This window comes from Callospermophilus lateralis, chromosome 7 (genome assembly GCF_048772815.1).
Source record: "Callospermophilus lateralis isolate mCalLat2 chromosome 7, mCalLat2.hap1, whole genome shotgun sequence".
In the NCBI taxonomy this organism is placed as follows: domain Eukaryota; kingdom Metazoa; phylum Chordata; class Mammalia; order Rodentia; family Sciuridae; genus Callospermophilus; species Callospermophilus lateralis.
In genome coordinates this window covers 89811852-89832052 of record NC_135311.1, presented here as the reverse complement: position 1 = coordinate 89832052, position 20201 = coordinate 89811852, and the positions used below count along the sequence as shown (strand labels likewise).

The following is a 20201-nucleotide window of genomic DNA, read 5'->3' as shown; positions in this document are numbered from 1 at the left end:
TGCATGAGAAAGCCTCTCTGGGACAGCCAATGGGAAGTTAAACAACCATCACAAGCGGAGTCAGTGTACTTCAGCAAGGTAACTCCAAGTATACAACAGTCCCCTCCCTACACTTCAGCTCAGGAGGGACATGCTTCTAAGCACTGAGGTATGAGTAGTCAGACTATTATTTGCTGTTAGAATTGATCTTCCAGCTAATGATAGTAAATCTCTGGCACAGATGCAATTGGTTCTTTTTAAAAATTTTATTTATTTATTCTAATTTTCTTATTTCTACATGACAGCAGAATGCATTACAATTCTTATTACCCCATAGAGCACAATTTTTCATATCTCTGGTTGTATACAAAGTATATTCACATCAACTCGTGTCTTCATACATGTACTTTGGATAATAATGATCATCACATTCCACCATCATTTCTAACCCCACGCCCTCTCCCTTCCCCTCCAACTCCTCTGCCCTATCTAGAGTTCGTCTATTCCTCCCATGCAATTGGTTCTTAATGTCTGTGATTTTAGGAAATTCTGTAAATAATTTAGATTTAGTTTACTCAGAAATTACACATGTTTAATAAGGGTTCACTGCTTTGGCAGAGTAAAGGTCTGCCAGTGTAATGTCCTTATAAACTATACACAATGTGTTGACAAATCATACTGTTACACCATACTTTAAAATACTGCATTACTTAAACAAATATTTTAACAAAATGTCTATCATTTGAAGCAGCTGATGAAACTAATCCAAAGTATGAAAAGGGATATTCACTCTCACTTAAGCTATGTTGCTTTAAAAACTTTAAAAACCATGTACCTTTTAAGCCTTTCAAGAAGAGGTAACAGGCCCCACGTCTCATTCTTTACTGTGGAATTCCAATTGGGGTTGGGCCAGAAATTAGCACTGTCAGAGACTTCAGCAAAGTCCACAGAAGTGTTAAGTCTTTTAAGCAAAAGAATGTCTAATGCTGTCTCTATGCATCCATGAGAAGTCGTGATCATCAGAATTTCCTAATAAACACAAAGACAAGTCTATATACTTAATCAGATGTCAAAGGAATGAGGTGGACTATTTTATCAGAGTTTCTACTGCCTTCTTTCTATATTCTGTTCCATCAATGTGAGTAAAGTGAACTTTTGTGAGAGAACAGTGTTTGATTGCCAGGACCTCTTTTGAGCATTTCTTCCTAAGTGGAATACACAACAGATACTGGAGTGGGGGAGATAATATAGAAAAAATACTCTTTCCAGCTCAGAAGGAGTTGATGAAGCCCATACATGCATTCAAGAAGCCCATGGGATCCTCTAGCTGTGGGTAGTGGCTAATCTGCTCATCCAGAATTGACACTGTAGACCGCAGCAGTGTTTTCCTGTACAGCTCCAAAAGCTCTGAATAGGATTTATAGGATCCAATGGCCCAAAGATAAAATGAATGGGAATAGTTACAGAGGCAAGAGCCCCCACCCAGCATCCTCTACACTTCTGATTGATGTAAGAGACTGTCAATCACCAGGTTCCTGTCATTGTTTCCAATCCCTGCCAATATATCCCACAGGATTGAGTGTATGGTCCAAAGACTGGGATAAGACCTCGAGAAAATACAAAGAAGTCCATCAACCTCGTGAAGATGGGTGACAGCACACCTCCAACTTTAAGTAATTTTTGGAGAAGAAGAGGCCGATGAGTCTTAGAAAAGATACCTCCATTTGACAGATAGAGACTCTTTATGGTAAGCTGGCTGGATTCATTTTGTTTGAACCTATACAGCAGCTCCTGAACAACAATGTCTCCATAGTCGTGAGACAACAGGTTGTGTCCTATTGTAGCACCTCCATGATGCTGGCCTGCTCAAATATGGAATAGTGGTGTGGTCTCGGTTTGTTACTGAAGTCAAAGCCTAAGAATTCAAGGGCAATCATTGGATGAAACCTCAGAGTCAGACCTTCCCAAATCTTATACCAGTCATAGCTGGAAGTTGGAAAGCCATGTAAAAGCACGATTATCTCAGGACTGCCAACTACAACCACAGAGTCCTAGTAGAAGATGTGCAATCCCTTGTAGGTGAAAAACTTGTCAGAAGTCTTCCATGAGTGCAGAGTAGGAGAGAGCTGAGGGGGTGGGATGTGCAGGTATGTGGCCAACAGAGGCACAGCCAGTAGCCCCACCTGGACTCACTCCCTCAGCCTGACTCAGGTAAGACCTGGGCTACAGGACTCCATGTTTGGGGGACCAGGCACGCATGTGCTCCAAAAATTTCTTTTAAAAAACCGTGTTGTTTATCAGAAAGTGACCCATGCTTATCCATGCTGATAGAAATCAGAGTAGAGGTTGCTTGTGGGATGTGACAATTGAGTGGACAGGGGCCAGAGGGATCTTTCTGGAGTGATGGAGATGTTATATATCTTACTGGTGGTATATCATTATTGGGTTATATCTTGATTGGGCTTTGTATTATGAATGGGTTACACAAGTATATACATTTGTCAAAATGCAGATGATAGAGCTGGCCATGTGGTACCACCTGTGATATCAGCTACTTGAGAAGCTAAAGCAGGAGGATCTCAAGTTAGAGATGGCCTGGGCAGCTTAGTGAGACTCTGTCTCAAAATAAAAAAAAATTTTAAAAGTTGGGGATGTAACTCAGTGGTAGAGTACCCCTGGGTTCAATCCCCAACACTGCAAAAAACAAACTAACAAAACATTCCACTTCAGGTCATGCATTTAAGATGTGTGTGCTTCACTGAAGATAATTTTTTTTTTCTTTTTGGCACCAGGGATTGAACTCAGGGGCACTCTACTGAGCCACATCCCCAGCCCCATTCTGTATTTTATTTAGAGACAGCGTCTCACTGAGTTGCTTAGAGCCTCACTTTTGCTGAGGCTGGCTTTGAACTTGTGATTCTCCTATCTCAGCCTCCCGAGCCACTGGGACTACAGGTGTGTGCCATCATGCCTGGCCTCATGAAGATAAATTTTTACCTCAATTAAAAATATCTTTAAGGAAAACATGTTTATTAAACAAATAGAAATGTAAGTTAAAAAAAAAAATCAACATGACCTGTGATCCCCATCACTCAAGAGAAACATTGCTTACATTTCAACATGTGTCCCCACACAGGAAGGATTCATGCAGAATATAGTGCCTTTTAATTTTTTATAAACAGTATACTAAGAGCATACATAAAAGGCTCTTTATAATTGCCTTTTAAGGGATTAATTCGATAAACTAGATAAAAATCAGGATCCTCCATTAGTTGCCAAAGCTCATGGAGCCTGAGATGTCCCAGTACTGTCACTGTCAACAGCACTTCTTAAAGGTGAGACACCCTCCCTAAAGAGCTTCCTGGACCGAGAGCCATCCTCAGGCTATGGCACTAATATTGCTAAATCTTCACTACCAAATTATCACTAACAATGCATCTTCAGGCTGATACCAAATTTATGATCAGCTTCTGTTTTTGAGAACATTCTAGTGACTAAGTACTCCAAGCATCACCTCAGAATTCATTCTTCTGTCCCCTCTGATTATTAAACTGTTAGAAGATCCAATTTATAGCATGTTACTATTATATTTATTGTTTAATTTGTACAGATTCTAATGCAATACAGGGTCCTACATAATTGTATGGCTAGACTGTTGTGATCCATATCCTCATAAACTCACCACAGCCTGAGATCATACAGGCAAATCTCTCATTTATATCAGAAATTCAGACCACATCAAACTTAAGACAGAATATTTGAAGTCAACAAAGCCACAACCCATCTCCATTGCTAAATCCAGCTCCACAAGAAGACAACATGTAGGTGAATATTTAGTGGTTTCTTTGTTTCCTGATGTTGGTACATAGCCTCAGACAGGAGAATTATTTGAAACTACCCAGAAAATCAGAAAAGCAAGGACGAGAAGCAAAGATCTGTGAGAAAGAGAAATGTCTTTAGCTTTACACTTTTGGCAAGCGATAAAAGGCAGCTTTAGTGACAGCAGCCAGATGGAGATCAAATGACAACTGTGAGTTCATAATGGTCTCCAGCACTCTGGCAAGCACAGGGGCAGTAGGGGAAGTGGGAGGGGTCAGCTTTACTGGTACTACAAGCCAATCTGGTGCACATCAGCGTTATCTGACGTCAGCTAAAACCAGTTCTGAGGCACTGCTGCCCAGGGACCAGCTGCTAAATGCTGAAAGCACCCTGGCCTGCCTCTGTGTGTGCCCTGAGCTCCTGCCTATGACATTTACAGGACGCTACCAGTTAATTTATGCTCCCCGCAGCAGGAAGGATCCAGATGTTGAGGCTGCAGTTGCTGATTTGAAAGGAGTTCACAAATACAGGAAGCTCTCAGAGGATAAAAGAAAACATAAGGGTATTCTACAGTGAATTTGAGAAACTCATTGTTCTCTATTTAAAAATGCACACATGAGAAGTGTTTGAATAACATCAAGCCCGTTCCTTAGCACACAGAAATACATCATTCCACATTATCAAAACGGCCTAAAGATCTAAAGTGCACAAACGGGGAAGTTTGGTTCGTCTGTAGAGTAGGAACTGTATTTTGGGTTTATCTGGGGTTGCACTAACATTCAGAGGAATTTTTCACAGTAGGTGAGGACTGGGAAGTCCGGTACTTTTGTCATCAGTAACAATGCCCAAATGTTAAAGAAAATAATAATAAATGTAATATTTTGCTTAGATGAAGGAGTTAAGAACAAATAATTGTAGAAGGGAATTGGAAAATGAGTGTCATATAACTAACATTGATGGCATCCTACTATACACTGTATACTTTAAGTGCTGTATGAATACTCATTATCTCATTTAATATTCATAATGAGCTTACAACTTTTGTCAGGAAATAGACAAAAGAAGTTAGGTTTCTTGCCCAAACCTGACTTGAGTCACGTTCTGAACACTACACTGATGTCATGTGAACTGAAGTTGTTCTGGAGGAAGACTATAGGTGGTTAAGGATGTGAGATCCTGGCCCAGCCACTTAACTGTGGGTCCTTTGAGCCAGGAGTTTGCTTAACCTCACCAAAAGGCTTTAGCCTACTTAGCAATGAAATACGATAGTAGCCTCATGGATTATTGTAAGAGTCTCGTGATGTCATATAAATAAAAATTTATTCATAGTGCCAAGCATATGATAAGTATTTACAAATTAGTTGTTGATATTAATGGGTAACAAGCATAATCAGAGAGAGTAAAGAAGCTGTCAGGTTCTGAAGCTATTACAATGGTGGTGATGGCACAACTTCTTAATCTTTCAAAACATCCTGGAAACCAATTCACTATTGCACACATTTTACAAGAAAGTCTTCTCAACGGTGCACATGGGTTGAAGTTTTGACATCTCTGATTGTTGACAACTATGCTAATATGTGTTTTAGGTTAAGAATATAACCTTATTGATAAAAACTTACAAAAGAATGAAGGAAAACACCCATCTCATGGATGACAAGAAGTAACCTGAGAAAAAACTAAATCACAGCATCGTAAAAGTCTAGCATTAAGGGCTCCCGACAGCTAGAACCAAAGACATGAGGATTGCCTTCAGACTGAGGGCAAGTTTAGCTTCAGGATCACAGATGGACTTGTTTTGATAGTTTACATAAAAGACGTAAATCCAAACTTACAAAGTGGAGTAGAGGGTCCAGTTGCTAAGGATAATTAGAGACATGCCAAATTAACCAAACTTAATTCAAATAGTCATTAAACAATCACCCCACCTGGTTTTCAGTCGTTTTACCATCTGTTGTAGCTGTTTCTTCTCAGATGGGAGAGTTCCCTCTCGCTCCCAGGTGTGACCTGTTTATTAGGATTCAGTGCCAAATCATACTGCAGAGCATTTGGTAACCAGACAATATATTGAAGTTAACACGGCAAGTTCTAACAACCACAGCTGACCTGTGGGGATGGACTGAAATTTTTGAAAGCTCAAATCAAAGCCAAAGAAAATGACTGTGTTTTTAATTCCTTAGATACAGTCTCTGGTGATTGAATTCTTCAGGTCCAAGAAAATAACTTTTGTGGTAAGGTAAGTATTACAAGTTTTCTAGTGACTGCAGAAAATCATAGAATAATTACAGAATAAAAAAAATTATTAAGTCAAGAGTGTTAGAGGTAGAATTGACTGAGAGAATAACCTTTTCCATTTCCAGTCATAACCAGAGTGTGTCTCAGGGTCTACAGGTGAGTTGGGGTCAGGGGGTGAGTGGAAGTCTGCACCTGCAGAATTCTGCAGACCCCCCACTCCCAGAAGGCTGCCTTCAGCCACACCTGGCCTTCTATCCATCTACATGTGAGGAGTATGCCTTCTATGTCTTTTGGGAAAAGGGAATTTTCTTAAAAAAAAAAATGCTTACAAATATTTGACAAATGAGGAAACCAAGGAATAGAGAAGGAAACCAACCTGCCTCAAGTGACACATCATTCAAGCCACATTCTTGGAAAGACATCAAACTAGATTTATCATAGTTGGCTATGTATGCAAAGTAGCTATCTACATCTTATTTTACAGCATAATTTCAAAACTTCCTTAAATACAAGCCAGATATAAGATATAAGCAACCAACTAGGGATGAATAGAGTTACTTTGGATTAGATAGAGGGGAATGAAGGGAGGGAAGGGGGCATGGGGGGAGGAAGGAGAGTAGAATGAATCGGACATTACTACCCTAGGTGCATATGTGACTACTCGACCAGTGGGATTCTACATCATGTACAACCAGAAGAATGAGAAGTTATACTCCATTTATGTATGCTGGGTCAAAATGCATTCTACTGTCATATATAACTAATTAGAACAAATTTTTAAAAGATCTAAACGACCAAATAAGTCTATAAACAGACCTTCGGTATTTGATAGTGATGCCTTCCCAAACAGGGAGGACAGCTTGCCAAGGCTGAAGCTCCAGCTGAGAAAGCAAAAATCCCTGACACTTTTCAGCTTAGTGGCCAATGATACTAATAAGATTTCCCCTTCCTATATCTTAAGGGGATGAGTTGGAACATATGGCAAAAATCTGTGCAGGTCAATGACAGAATGTTAAGCACAATCCATCACTTTGCCACAAACTGATGGGGTCTATGAAGCTCAAATGTCGAGTGTCCATAATGGACAGCCAGAAAACAGACCACTCACTGTGGTCTTTGCTTACTAAACAGGAGGCTGCTTTGGACATTTACAATATAAAGTCATGGGGTGGCCAGAAGAGTGCTGTCAGACAAACGTGGCTGTGGCCATCTTCTGAGACCATTCCTCCAGAAATAAGGACTCCAAAAGACCACGTCCTAGGCCCTCTTCAAAAGATCACAGTCTCCCAGGGCTTAATCTTAAATTATCCTGTTTTAATATTTAATATCTTCCAGACCTTGAGCCTGACATTTCATTGCCAAAGTAAAGCAGGACCAAAGAGAAATAGACGCATGCATATTATTCACAGGACAAAAGAAATCTTATAAGCAATTTCAAAGTATAAGCTTTACTGACGGAAATTTCCAGTTAATAAAGATTAAATGCTTACAAGCGCTAAAGCCAGAGAGAGAGCTTAAAGTTCAGAATGCTCTAATTTTCCTTTACTCCTTATTTCTTTTGTTTCAACCTCCTAAGTACTTCTCGATTTGCTTGTCTTCATCTTCATTGTGCTTCTTGCAGGTTTCCACTACAATAAAGCACCCCAATTTTGTTCTATAAAATCTCCCAATCCAAAAATCAACTTCATAAAACCTTTTAAGGTTGCTTTTCCTCATCATTATCATCTCTTTATGCTACACTGAAAGAACAAGCCTTGAACCTTGGCAATTAAGCACCATTTAATCTATTGGGTTTTATGTGTGTGTACAATACAGACAAGTAAAGATCACAAATTCTTAGTTTACAAAATGGACCAGTTCATAGCTCCTGGAAAAATATAAGACAAAGATTTGGGTGGGGTGGAGGGAGTATGAAAAATAAAGTGCAGATAAAAGGGTCAAAATCCTCTGTGATTAAAAAATATGAGCAGCAGATAAATATATATATATATATATATATATATATATATATATATATATATGAGCAGCAGAATAGAATTCTATCAAGATATCTTCCTTTCTAATATGTGAAAAGAGATCAGAAAGTTTATGGCCCTATGTTCTTGTTTATTCATTACATCTTTAAATACGTACATTTATTCCTTCAGCAATATCTGATTAAGCAAATATTTACTAAGGGTCTATTCTATGTAAGGCACTGTTCTGGTTACTTAGAGATTGATTAATCAGTGAACAAAAAAAAATCCTACCCCATTGAACTTATATTTGAGGGCTTAGGGTGGGCAGGAGAGGAGAGTCAGATAACAAATACATATAACTAAAAAATATATGTGAGAGGGTGATCAGTGGCATGATTTTAAAAAGAGAGAGCATGGGGTTTGGGGGCTCAGTAGTGCCACAGAGTAGAGGGAGTTACAACTTAAGAGTGGACAGGATAAGCCTCAAATGAAGAAAATTGGAAGGGAATAAGCAGTATGGGCATCAGAAGAGAGAATATTCCAGGCATGCAATCAGTACAAAGGCCCTAAGGCTAAATGCGACCCTTGCAGCCAGAGAGGAAGGAGTGAAACCTGAGTTTGAGCCGAAAATCTATTTGCTGCCTCTGCTACAAGAGTGGGGATGAGGGGATCTACATAAGCTACATGCCTCTGCAGATGAGAAAACCCATTTTAGTGTTAGCAGCTAATCACAGTAGGGGATGCTTTCTGGTGTCAGCTCTGAGGGTTGCAGCCAACGAAGCCAGATTCTTCTCCACTTCACTACTATTCAGTGATCTATTGCAGTTTTTATGGCTGGCTATGCCCTCCAGGGTTGCAGCAGACCCCACAGCAGCTCACTGCCAATTTCTTTCTGGGCTCTTGTCTTGCAAATTTGAAGAATGAAAGCCATAGATAATAACCAAAGGCAAAAGTGAAATGAATAGGATTTATTTAAGTGAGAAGAAAAGAGATAGAACTCTGGCAAGGCAAGAGGGGACCAAGGGGACCGGATAGCAGGTTGCCACTTAAATGTACTAGTCCAGGAGCTTATATAACTCCTGGGTAGAGGCACTGATCAATATCTATGCTAATCAGGTCTTGGAAAAGTACCAACACAATTGGTCAAAATCTATGCTAATTGAGTCTTGGAAAAGTATCAATGCTATTGGTTTGGCCCATGACCTTCTAATTGGTTGTGCCCTATTAACCCTTGAGTTTAAATTTTCCTGTAAACTCCATTCGGGTGCACCCCTACTTCCATTCCCCATCTCCCCACCCCACTACCACCCCCTGCTCTGGGACAAAGGCTTGCCTGGAATGTTTGGAATGTTTCTATAGATTTCATGGAGTGGTCTTCAAATTTGAAAAAAAATCTTAATTGGAGTCCATTGTCTACCCTATCTTATTTACGAGCATAGGGCAGTAAAAGATAACTCATCTGGGTAGGAATCAGATTAATATATATATATCTACTTACAAAATACATTTCACTTTAAATATACTATTTGATGGGTTTTACTATATTCAGAGAGTTGTACAGTTATCACCACTATCAATATTAGAACAGTTTCATCACAAGAAACAGATTTTACAGGGTGTTTTACACTACAGGAAGGACTTTGGATTTTACTGAGTGAGTGAAAAGAGTTGCTGTCACTTCAGCAGCTAGAGGTGAAGGGACAAAGGACAAAAGCAGAGAAACCAGTTGTTACATTCATCCAGGTGGAACATGATGGTGGTGAGAAAAGGTTGAATGATTTTACATTTTGAAGTAAAGCCAATAGGATTTACTGATAGGCTGGATGTGGGTTGCAAGAGAAAAGAGTCAAGAACACCTAGGTTTGATTGTAGGTGGAACTGCAAGGTAGTGAAACCACTCAGGAAAGCAGTGTGGAGATTTCTCAAAAAACTAGGAATGAAACCACCATATGATCCAGCTACCCCATTCCACAGTATATATCCAAAAGCTCTAAATTCAGCATCCTATAGGGATACAGTTGCATCAATGTTTACAGCAGCACAATTCACAATAACCAAGCTATGGAACCACCAAGGTACCCTTCAATAGATGAACGAATAAACAAAATATTCACTTCATGGTATATATACACCATGGAGTATTAGCCAGAAGGAAGAATGAAATTATGTTATTTGCTGGTGAATAGATGGAACTGGAGACTATCATGCTAAGTGAAACAAGCTAGACTCAGAAAGGTAAAGGTTGAATGTTTTCTCTGATATTCAGAAGCTAGTCCAAAATAATGGGGGAATAGAGAGGAAAAAGAGGGGCAGATTCCATTACAATAGAAGATCAGCGGACTGACTAGATAAAGAAGACTGAGGGGAAGGGAGAAGGGATGGGATAAGGTAAGAACAGTGGAAGGAATCTGACCTAACTTTCCTATGTACATATATGAATACACCACAGTGAATCTCACCATCATGTATATATCCACAAGACACTAACAAAACAAAAACCCTAAAAGTAAACAGCAGAACAATCAGTAGAGTAGAAGGAAGAGAATAGGAGGAGAGGGAAAGGGAAAATACTGGGGACAGAATTAAAGCAAATTATATTCCATGCTTGTATAATTATGTCAAAATGAATCCTAATGTTCTGTATAACTAAAAAAAGACCCAACTTAAAAAAAAAACACATAATAATTCACAGGTTTGGGGGCCAAACAAGGGGAAGAATCAAGTTACAAATGACCTATAGTAGGACAATAAGGAAGATTTAGGACAATAAAGAAGACATCTTTTGTCATTTTAAGTTGGAGATGCTTATTGTACACTCACACAAAGACCATGAGTAAGCTCTGAGGTTCAGAAGAGATGACTGACCTGGTTGGAAATACATTTGGGAGTCATCAGCATATAAATATTTAAGGACATGAGATCAGAAGAAGTCACCAAGAGAGTGAGTGAGGATATAGAGAAGAAATCCAAGGACTGAGCTGTTAAGAGGTTAGGAAGAAGAAAACTCTGCAAAAGCAGGGCACAGTGGTATGTGCCTATAATCCCAGCTACTAAGCAGGTTGAGACAGGAGGATCACAGGTTTGAGGCCAGCCTGGGCAACTTCATGAGATCCTGTCTCAAAATAAAAAGGACTGAATGTGTAGTAGTTCAGTGGTAGAGCACCCCTGGGTTCAATCCCCAGTACCACCAAAAAAAAAAAAAAAAAGGAAAAGAAAACTTTGCAAGGAAATTGATGAGTAAGTAGAATCACCTACAATCACTACCTCTATTTCAAAGATCGTAAACTCAGAAACCTAGTCAAGGCAAGGTACAGGAACAAAACCAATGGCTGAATACCAACTCAAACCACCTGCTTTTCTCACCAGTAATTAATCTATGCAGCAAAGACTTTCAGAACATTCCTCCTGTGATGGAAGCCAGCTGGGAGATGGTGAGACAGGATAAAGAACTCTTAAAGAAATCCTCCTCATCTAACACCACCACTGGCTGGGCCATGTGTGGCTGGTGAAATGCAAATGCCTGGTGGCAGCACAAGATACTGACCCAAAGTTCCAAATGACACCATGAGTCCACTACCAGCGACTCTTAATAGTCAAAGAGAATTTCCTTACGGTAAAGATTTCACACACAAAAAGATGGCACTAGGGGTATTATATTAGTTTTTAACAGTAGGTGACAACTTGCCATAATGTAGTAGCTTAAAATAACATGTATTTGTTATCTCACAATTTCTGTTCTTCAGAAATCTGGGCATGGCTTAGCTGGATTCTCTTCTAGGGATCTCAGAAGGCTAAAAACCCATATTGGCCAGGCTGCATTACCATCTAAAGGCTTGACTAGGGAAGGATCTGTTCCTGAGTTTCTTTGAGTTGTCAGAAAAATTCATTTCCTTGCACAAGCTGTATTTACTTCTTTCAAACTAACAGTGGAGAAATGGATCCAGTCTCTTCAGAGAAAGACTAGTTCTTTTCTGAAGGCCTCACCTGTAGAAAGTCAGGCCTGTCTAGAATAATGTCCCTTTCTTTAAATGAGAGTCAACTGATTAGGGACCCTAATCACACCTATAAAGTCCTTTCACCTTTGCAACGAAATGCAATATGATCATGGGTAGCCCAGCACCATTGCCACATTCTGTTGTGAAAGCAAGAGAAGGCGGGGTGGATTATGCAGAGTGTAATAGCAGGCACTGGAGATCATCAAGGTCATATTAGAATTTTGCCTAAGACAGTGAAGGTCCAAGAACCTAAACCTTCATGTTAAATTCAAAGGGAAGTATTGACCCTAAAAAAAAGGGCACATTTTTTGGGAGTGGCAGTAATATTGTTTGAATAATCCTCTTTGGGTAACACTGAGAGTCATTCACAGGCCTGCTTTGAGAAAATCACATCACCAGATCAATACAAACAAATAGACAAAACAACAATATCAAGAAATCAGCAACCTTATGATTTATCAATGAAATATAATTCTAGAAAGGTAGTAAATCCACCTGTCAGTCAGAGGTAGTGGCACACAACTGTAATCCCAACAACTCGGGAAGCTGAGGCAGGAGGATCACAAGTTCGAGGCCAGCCTAAGCAATTTAGTGAGACCCATTTCAAAATAACATAGAAAAGGGCTGGAGATGTATCTCAGTGGTAGAATACTTCAGCATAGGTGAGGTCCTGGATTCAACCCTCAGAATTGCAAAAAATCAAAAAACTATTCTAGTGATCTTATCTTTCTCCTCCCCTCTGCCCCCGCCCCCGCCATGGTACAGGGGATTAAATCCAGGGCCTGTCCTTTGCTGAAGCATTCTACGCTGAGCTATCTCCCCAGTCCTTTTTTCTATTTTGTTCTGCTACGTGATCTCACTATATTTCCCATGCTGGCCTGAAACTTTTAATTCTCTTGCCTCAATCTCCCTAATACTAGTAGTGTTTACAGATGTGCCATCACACTCCACTTGATCTTATCCTTTAATGTGAAAAATGATCTAATACTGATATAACAAACATTTATTTTGATGTTAAAGAATTCAGTACTCTTTGAGAAAAAGAAACATTAATTCTCTATTATAGAACCAGTAGTAGAAATGTATATACGACAAGAGTGAAGAACATACAAAAATATTTTTAATATGAAAAGTAGGTAGCAGTGCTAAAATAAGTTGTTTTGGTGTGTGTATTGAGGGGCACTGGGGATTGAACTCAGGAGCACCCTACCACTTAGCCACATCCCAAGCCCTTTTTATTTTATTTTGAGACAGGGTCTCACTAAGTTGCTGAGGCTGGCCTTGAACTTGTGATGCTTGTGCTTCAGACTCCTGAGAGGCCTACGGCACCACACCCACAGATTTAACAGTTCCCATATGAAGTACATATTTCCATATGAGTTCCAAATATAGCCATTTAGCATTCTTATAAGTACTAAGTACAATGTCACTATAGGCCTGTGTACTTGTAGCACCTGGAGCTACCTGGAATAGTTTTTAAAATGACTTATTGGAGTTATACTGATTATAAAGCTCTATTTATCTACCTATCTAGCTATTATACTGATTTAGAGAAATTTCTGATTCACCACTAAACACCAACTCCTCCCAGGACTAATAACATTTACAAAATAAATAATCTATGACCACTCTAATATATAACTGCAATTTGTGTAGCTAAATGCAGTTCCTACTTCCAGCCATTAGGCCAACTTGGGAGAATTACAGATGAAATATTCTGTGAGATAATCTTAAATATCAGTGAGGTAAAATAATATAACATATCTGAGTCACAAGTATGACAAATGAATATTTTTGAATACTGGGAGACTAAGATTATCTCACAGAGAAAACTCCACAACACTTGAACAAATAACTTTCCCCATGTGGCAAAATATAGCATGCAGAGGCTAAAATTATATTTCTGCCATTTTATCACACATTTTTACTGCATATAGTGACTTTGGGGGCACTGTTAGGACTGTATTTTCATTTGAATTGGTGTAAACAATACATGAGTTCTACTGTCCCACAGCTTCCATTCAGATGACTAAAGTCATGGGACTTTCAGCATAGCTAGCTGATGACAGTGGATCCTACTTTGTCCCAAAATTCAGTTCAAGCATGTCCATACAAATTAGATTCTAAGCTCTTTATAGGCAAAAAACAGGAATTGTACAGTTCTTGGTATATAATAGGACATTAAAAAGTATTTTTGAACTAATGTTTAAGGTGGAATATAAGAATTCACTCAATTCACAGGGCTGTAGTATTCTGAGATCTCTCAACTCTCAGATTCTATTCAACCCAATAAACAAATGGGTCTTTGCTAAATGCAGGAAATGTGCTAGTTGCTAAGGACACCCAACTGATAAGTCAGTCCTTGCTGTCAAGAGACTCACATGAGCCTGCTGTGGTGTTACATGCCTATAATCCCAGTGACTTTGGAGTCTGAGAGGTGGATCATAAGTTTGAGGCCAGCCTGGGCAACTTAGTGAGAAACTATCTCAAAAAATTGGGGGCTAGGGGCTAGGGGTGTAGCTTAGGGGTAAAGTTCCCCTGGGTTCAATCCCAGTACCACCAAATAAATTAATCAATTAATCATAATTTTAAAAAATAAAGTATAATAAATTAAAAGGGCTAGGGCGTAACTCTATAGTAGAGTGCCCCTGGGTCCAACTCCCAGTACTGGGGGGGGGCGGGGGAAGCAAGAAAAGAAAAGAAACTCACTCATGTCATCTTGCAGTCATACTTCCTTCTGAAGAACCTCTAAGAAATGGGTAGTGGATAGACCCTTGGAGTTCCATAGAACACATTTCAATAATCTCCAGATGTTGACTCAGGCCAGATTGTGTAATTCAGGTTTTGTCTGCAAAACTGAAAATGCTTCAATACCTACCTAAATTTCCATGTTGAAGATTTTTTGTTGTTTTGTTTTTTGTTTTGCAATGCTGACAGTTGAACCCAGGAACTCAACAGATGCTAGGAAAACATTCCATCACTAAACTATGTCCCAATGTTGAGGAGCTCTTTAACAAAGACATCTCATATAAGGATTTAAGGCATGGATACAAAATACACAGCACCCATGGGTGACTTATGCATTGATGATGACCATTCCTTTACTTAAATATTGTTCCTTTTTAGAAATTGTGCAAAGTGGCAGCTAAAATAAGTGAACCAGAAAACCAATCTATTACTTTTCATTTATACTAAATAAAATCAAAGGAGCTGGAGAATATCTTGTCTAGAATGATAAAAACATAGGGTCACAAAATTCCCATTTACATTTGCAAAATTTACTCTGTGACCTGTAGCAGTGCAGAGACCCTTATAACGTAAGCACTGTTTTGAATGCAAGCATATCGGAGGCATTTTCACCACTTGAGTGACTCCAGTAGGTTTATGAAATGTTTTTGCATGTATTGCATAAAGTCATAAAACAAAGGAAGGGAGTTTTGAACTATTCAGTGAAATCTTTACATTAAAGTTTGTTTTTAAGAAACATGTAACTCCTGCTTGCAGTTATAAAGGTCTGCTTTCCACCTACAAGTTGCCATTATCTCAAAGGTGAAATTTTAGCATATGACTAAAATGTCCTATAGCCACAGCTTCATGATTCAGCATCTGACATCAATAATTCACAGTGAGATCACAGACTCTGTGGAAGATAGTGGCATATTCACTTGTCTTATGAAAAAAAGCTCAGGGCATATCTAGAGCATTTTGAATTTAGATTGTGGCTGGTTGTGTGGGTGTCAGATATTTGTCTCTCTGCTATTATGCATGCAAAGGACCCTTCTGTGGGAAAGGCACTTTGAGAAAGGTGAAATTGGGTTGTCAGGCTGAGATTCTCACAGGTGGTCATCAGCTCCCCACAGATACACAAGCTAGGTCAGGGATTCCCAAAGCTACACACTGCTGATGGGAAGCCTTTTTGCTTTCTGCAGAAAAGATTCCAACTTGGTTCCCTGCCATCACAAAACACAAACGTGTTGGTTTTTCTTTTTTGAGCTTCCAACCCTTGCAACTTTCCAAAAATAAATCAAACCAGCCATCAGGGCACCGAAATAATACTACTACTAATAAGCAGCTTTGCCTAGACTTATATAAACAAAATTTCTGAGGTAACTAACCTTTGCCCAGGAGGTCTGGATATACTTTTTTTTTTTTTTAATGTAACCTGCTTACTAATAATTACTAGACTTGGGTGCATTAACCCTGGGAATAGATTTTAATAACAACCTCTTAAAACAAAAGATATGAAACAATAATTTTTAAATGTGCACCAACTAGAAAAACAATCGGCAGGCTGCTGCAGCCGAAACTGAAGTCACCTTCCGCCATCGCAACGTTCCTCACTCCAGATGGCCCCCCACCAACCGGATAAGAGAATCAGCTCTGGACCCCGCCTTCCCGGTTTCTGCACCGCCCGCGTCCCCTCGGATCGCCTCTCGCTTAGCTCCGCCTTTTTCCGCTCCTCTCAGAGGGGCTCCAAGAACAGGGGTCAAATTGCCGAAGCAGTCTAATTTGCATGGACCAATGACCGCACCGCATGCAAATGAGACTGGACGTGATTGGTTGAGGATTGGCAGGATAACTCCGGAGAGCCAGGGCCTTTGTCCTCCAGTGGCTGTGAGGCAGCTGCGGTAGTAGCGTCGTGGTACTCTTCTAGGCTAGGGCCCGCAAGCGACGGGGCAAGCCAGCAAGCGGGGCGGGAAGGGAGCACGGCGCGGCAGCGGCGGGCGCTGCTGGAGGAGCCCGGGAGGGCGAGGGGCGGTTGGACTGCGTCGGATCGGAGCGCGCCACAGGAAGCCTGAGAGCGAGTGCAGAGAGCTGGCGCCCGCGCGCCCACGGTGGCAGGAGCAGCCCGCACGCCGCGCTCTCTGTGAGGGACTTGCAGTTGCAATATGACTTTGGAAGAATTCTCGGCTGGAGAGCAAAAGACCGAAAGGTAAGTCCGCCTGCTGACGTCTCCGGCCCTAGACCTCTCGCCCTCCCCGCGCGTTTCAGGGCAGCCGGGCTGTGGGAGATTTACAGGGGAGCAAGCGGAAAAGTTTGTCTAGGGCACCTCCTGCCCTCGCTCCCTCGGGGATCCTCGAGGATCACCCGTCACCGGAAAGCACCCCGCCAGGGCCTTGCGAAGTCCGAAGCGGCTTCCGCGGCAGACAGGCTGTGGTCATGACCCCCGGGGAGGGTGACGGGGCACTCTCGGGGATTCTCACGGGACACCCGGCCTCCGGGCGTGAGAGGGGTCATGAGGGGTGACGCGGCCGGGGCATCCGGGTTTGCAGAAAGTCCGAGTGCCCTGGCCCTCGGAAGAGAGGGTCTTGGTGCAGGGGGAGGGGTCGGCAATGGCCCGAGGGCTCACAGGTCCCCTTACTTTTGCTCGCCCATAGGATGGACAAGGTGGGCGATGCCCTGGAGGAAGTGCTCAGCAAAGCCCTGAGTCAGCGTACCATCACAGTCGGGGTGTACGAGGCGGCGAAGCTGCTCAACGTGTAAGTGGGGGCGAGCCTTAGCTATCCCCTCCTGGGACCCCTTCCCACCCCAGCCCGCGGAGGTCGCCTCCGGGACGCCCCTCACCGTGCAGCACTCCTCTGTGATTTGCATTTGCTGCGTGCTGCCTGCCCCGGGCTGGTAGCCCCAGGCCGGAGGTGATCCCGGGATCCGGCGGGGGTTGCGGGTGCCCACGCGGGTCTGGGGAACCTCAGCATTTACCCGCTTTGCCTATTGCCTGCAGCGACCCGGATAATGTGGTTCTGTGCCTGCTGGCGGCAGACGAGGACGACGACAGGGATGTGGCTCTGCAGATCCACTTCACTCTGATCCAGGCGTTCTGCTGTGAGAACGACATTAACATCCTGCGCGTCAGCAACCCGGGCCGGCTGGCAGAGCTCCTGCTGCTGGAGACCGACGGGAGCCCAGCTGCAAGCGAGGGCGCAGCGCAGCCCCCGGACCTGCACTGCGTGCTGGTTACGGTAAGGAAGAAGGAGACTGCGACCAAGTTGAGGCTAGAACCCTGAAAGGGAGCGAGCTAGGGCTGAGTGATAGGCTGCAGACCTGTATGGGTGGGGGTTAAGAGCGTGGCTGCCTTTGCCCCACTAAAGTGTGTTGGACTTTCAGCCGAGAGGTACTAGTTTCATCATCAGGATTTTCTCGGGTACAGAACAAGTCTAAGCACGTTGGCTGGTGCCAACAGCGGAAGAGATCCCTGTGAGTCAGCAGTCAGCAGGGCTACTCCCTACCTACATCTGCACTACCTCGCGTGACTAATTCCTTTAGCAGGGTAGATTAGATAAAGCCAAATAAATTCCTGGCTCACCCCTCATTAAGAAGTCAGCTACGTTCTCTGCCAGTCAAAGCTAAAAATAGAAATGGTGTAGGAGACTGACCTTATTAATTCCCTAGAAATACATTAAGAGGCTCGAGTGGAATTTTTTTTTCTTTGCAATCTTGCAATTTTTAAATGCAGTCCCACCTCCCCACTCTCATAAAGCCTTTGGAGGGTAGACAAGATGTTTTTAGAAGTAATTGTGCTGGCTTGACTGTCTTCTGAATTTTACTCTTTTTTGACTGGTCTAGGGAAGTGCAGCCTCAGTTATTTTGCTACTTCTGAAAAGTACCACTCATTATCTTTTGGAAGATAACAGGTGGCAATTCCAGTTAGCTGGTGTGCAGCTCTCATCTCATTGTACACACAGCATGGAAATACTTTTCAAAATTGTTACACTGAAGGCTCAGGGTACAAGTATGGGAAGGCAACCCTGTGAATGATCCTCTCATGCAAAACTGAATAGATATGCAAACATATATTTGTGGCTCATTATGAGTTTCATGTGTTTAGACTTTGCAGAGTACAGTTTGATAGATAATATTTTTAGTTGTTTTATAGGAAACCCAACTACTTAGAAGAATTTATATTATTTGTGCTTATAACTTGTCTCCATGTCACATAGCCAAAATATAGAATATTCAGGTATCTTCCTTTCACCAGTAGTGTAATTATTAGCAAATGCTGATGATTTTTATGGGAAGTTAATTTTTCTAAATTTGTTCCTAGAATCCACATTCATCACAATGGAAGGATCCTGCCTTAAGTCAACTTATTTGTTTCTGCCGAGAAAGTCGCTACATGGATCAGTGGGTTCCAGTGATTAATCTCCCTGAACGGTGATGGCATCTGAATGAAAATAACTAAACCAAATTGCACTGAAGTTTTGAAATACCTTTGTAGTTACTCAAGCAGTTACTCCCTACACTGATGCAAGGATTACAGAAACTGATGTCAAGGGGCTGAGTGAGTTCAACTACATGTTCTGGGGGCCCAGAGATAGATGACTTTGCAGATGGAAAGAGGTGAAAATGAAGAAACAAGCTGTGTTGAAACAAATAAAAGTCAAAAGGAACAAAAATTACAGAGAACCACGTGGGAAGGAAAACTATGTATTAATTTAGGATGGTTGAGTTACATTAAAATAAACCAAATATGCTTTGTTAAAGTTTAAATGTGCAGCAGTAGTTTGGGTATTTTGGTTTATATTCCCTCCCTCAAGTTAAAAAAAAAAACTGAAAGGGTTAATCATATTTTAAAACCATATTTTATTGTATTTTGATGAGATGTTAAATTCTCAAAAGTTTTATTATAATTGTACTAAGTTATTTTATGACATGAAAGGTTATTTATGCTATAAATTTTTTGAAACAATACCTACAATAAACTGATGTGGAATAATTGCATCATTTCTCAGTGTGTTCTGTCTTTTGTTAGCTTGGACTTTATTAAAAGATATTTTGCTGATGCCTTGCTCTACACTAGATCAGAGAAACATGTAATTTAAGAAGAATTAGGGTTGGGGTTAGAAAAAAGAAATGGTTACATATTCAGCTTGCCGGCTGGAGATACAGCTCAGTGGTAGACCACTTGCTTAGCATGCACCATACCTTGGGTTCAATCCTCAGCACTGCAAACCCAAAACCCATGGTGAGATTCAACTTACAGAATCTGAAAAATTATAGCTTATTAATGTTAGTGCTAAATTGTGTACAAAATGTGGAAGCACAGAGGAATTACCAAAGCTATCTGCAAGATGAGTGAAGTTTTTATTGAGGAGAATCATTTTTATTGGGTCTTAAAAAGTTTCATTTCTCTTTAGTAGGAGAAAGGGGTATTACTAGCAGCCGCATTAGTTTATGCAAAGGTGTGGAGGCTTAAAACATCACAACCTGTTCCAGGGAA

General features: G+C 41.1%; 1 protein-coding gene and 1 pseudogene across 1 annotated transcript; one reads left to right on the top strand and one right to left on the bottom strand.

Annotated features, from left to right (window-relative positions):
* Positions 1-1249: 1249 nt before the first annotated feature.
* Positions 1250-7749, bottom strand: LOC143403999 (mesoderm-specific transcript homolog protein-like; annotated as a pseudogene).
* Positions 7750-16597: 8848 nt separating this feature from the next.
* On the top strand, positions 16598-19666 carry Gadd45a (growth arrest and DNA damage inducible alpha). The gene is made up of 4 exons (XM_076862311.2): positions 16598-16916; positions 17362-17463; positions 17706-17943; positions 19026-19666. Exons 1-4 carry the CDS (start codon positions 16873-16875, stop codon positions 19137-19139), a joined length of 498 nt encoding a protein of 165 aa, XP_076718426.1. The 5' UTR covers positions 16598-16872; the 3' UTR covers positions 19140-19666.
* The last annotated feature ends 535 nt before the right edge of the window (positions 19667-20201 follow it).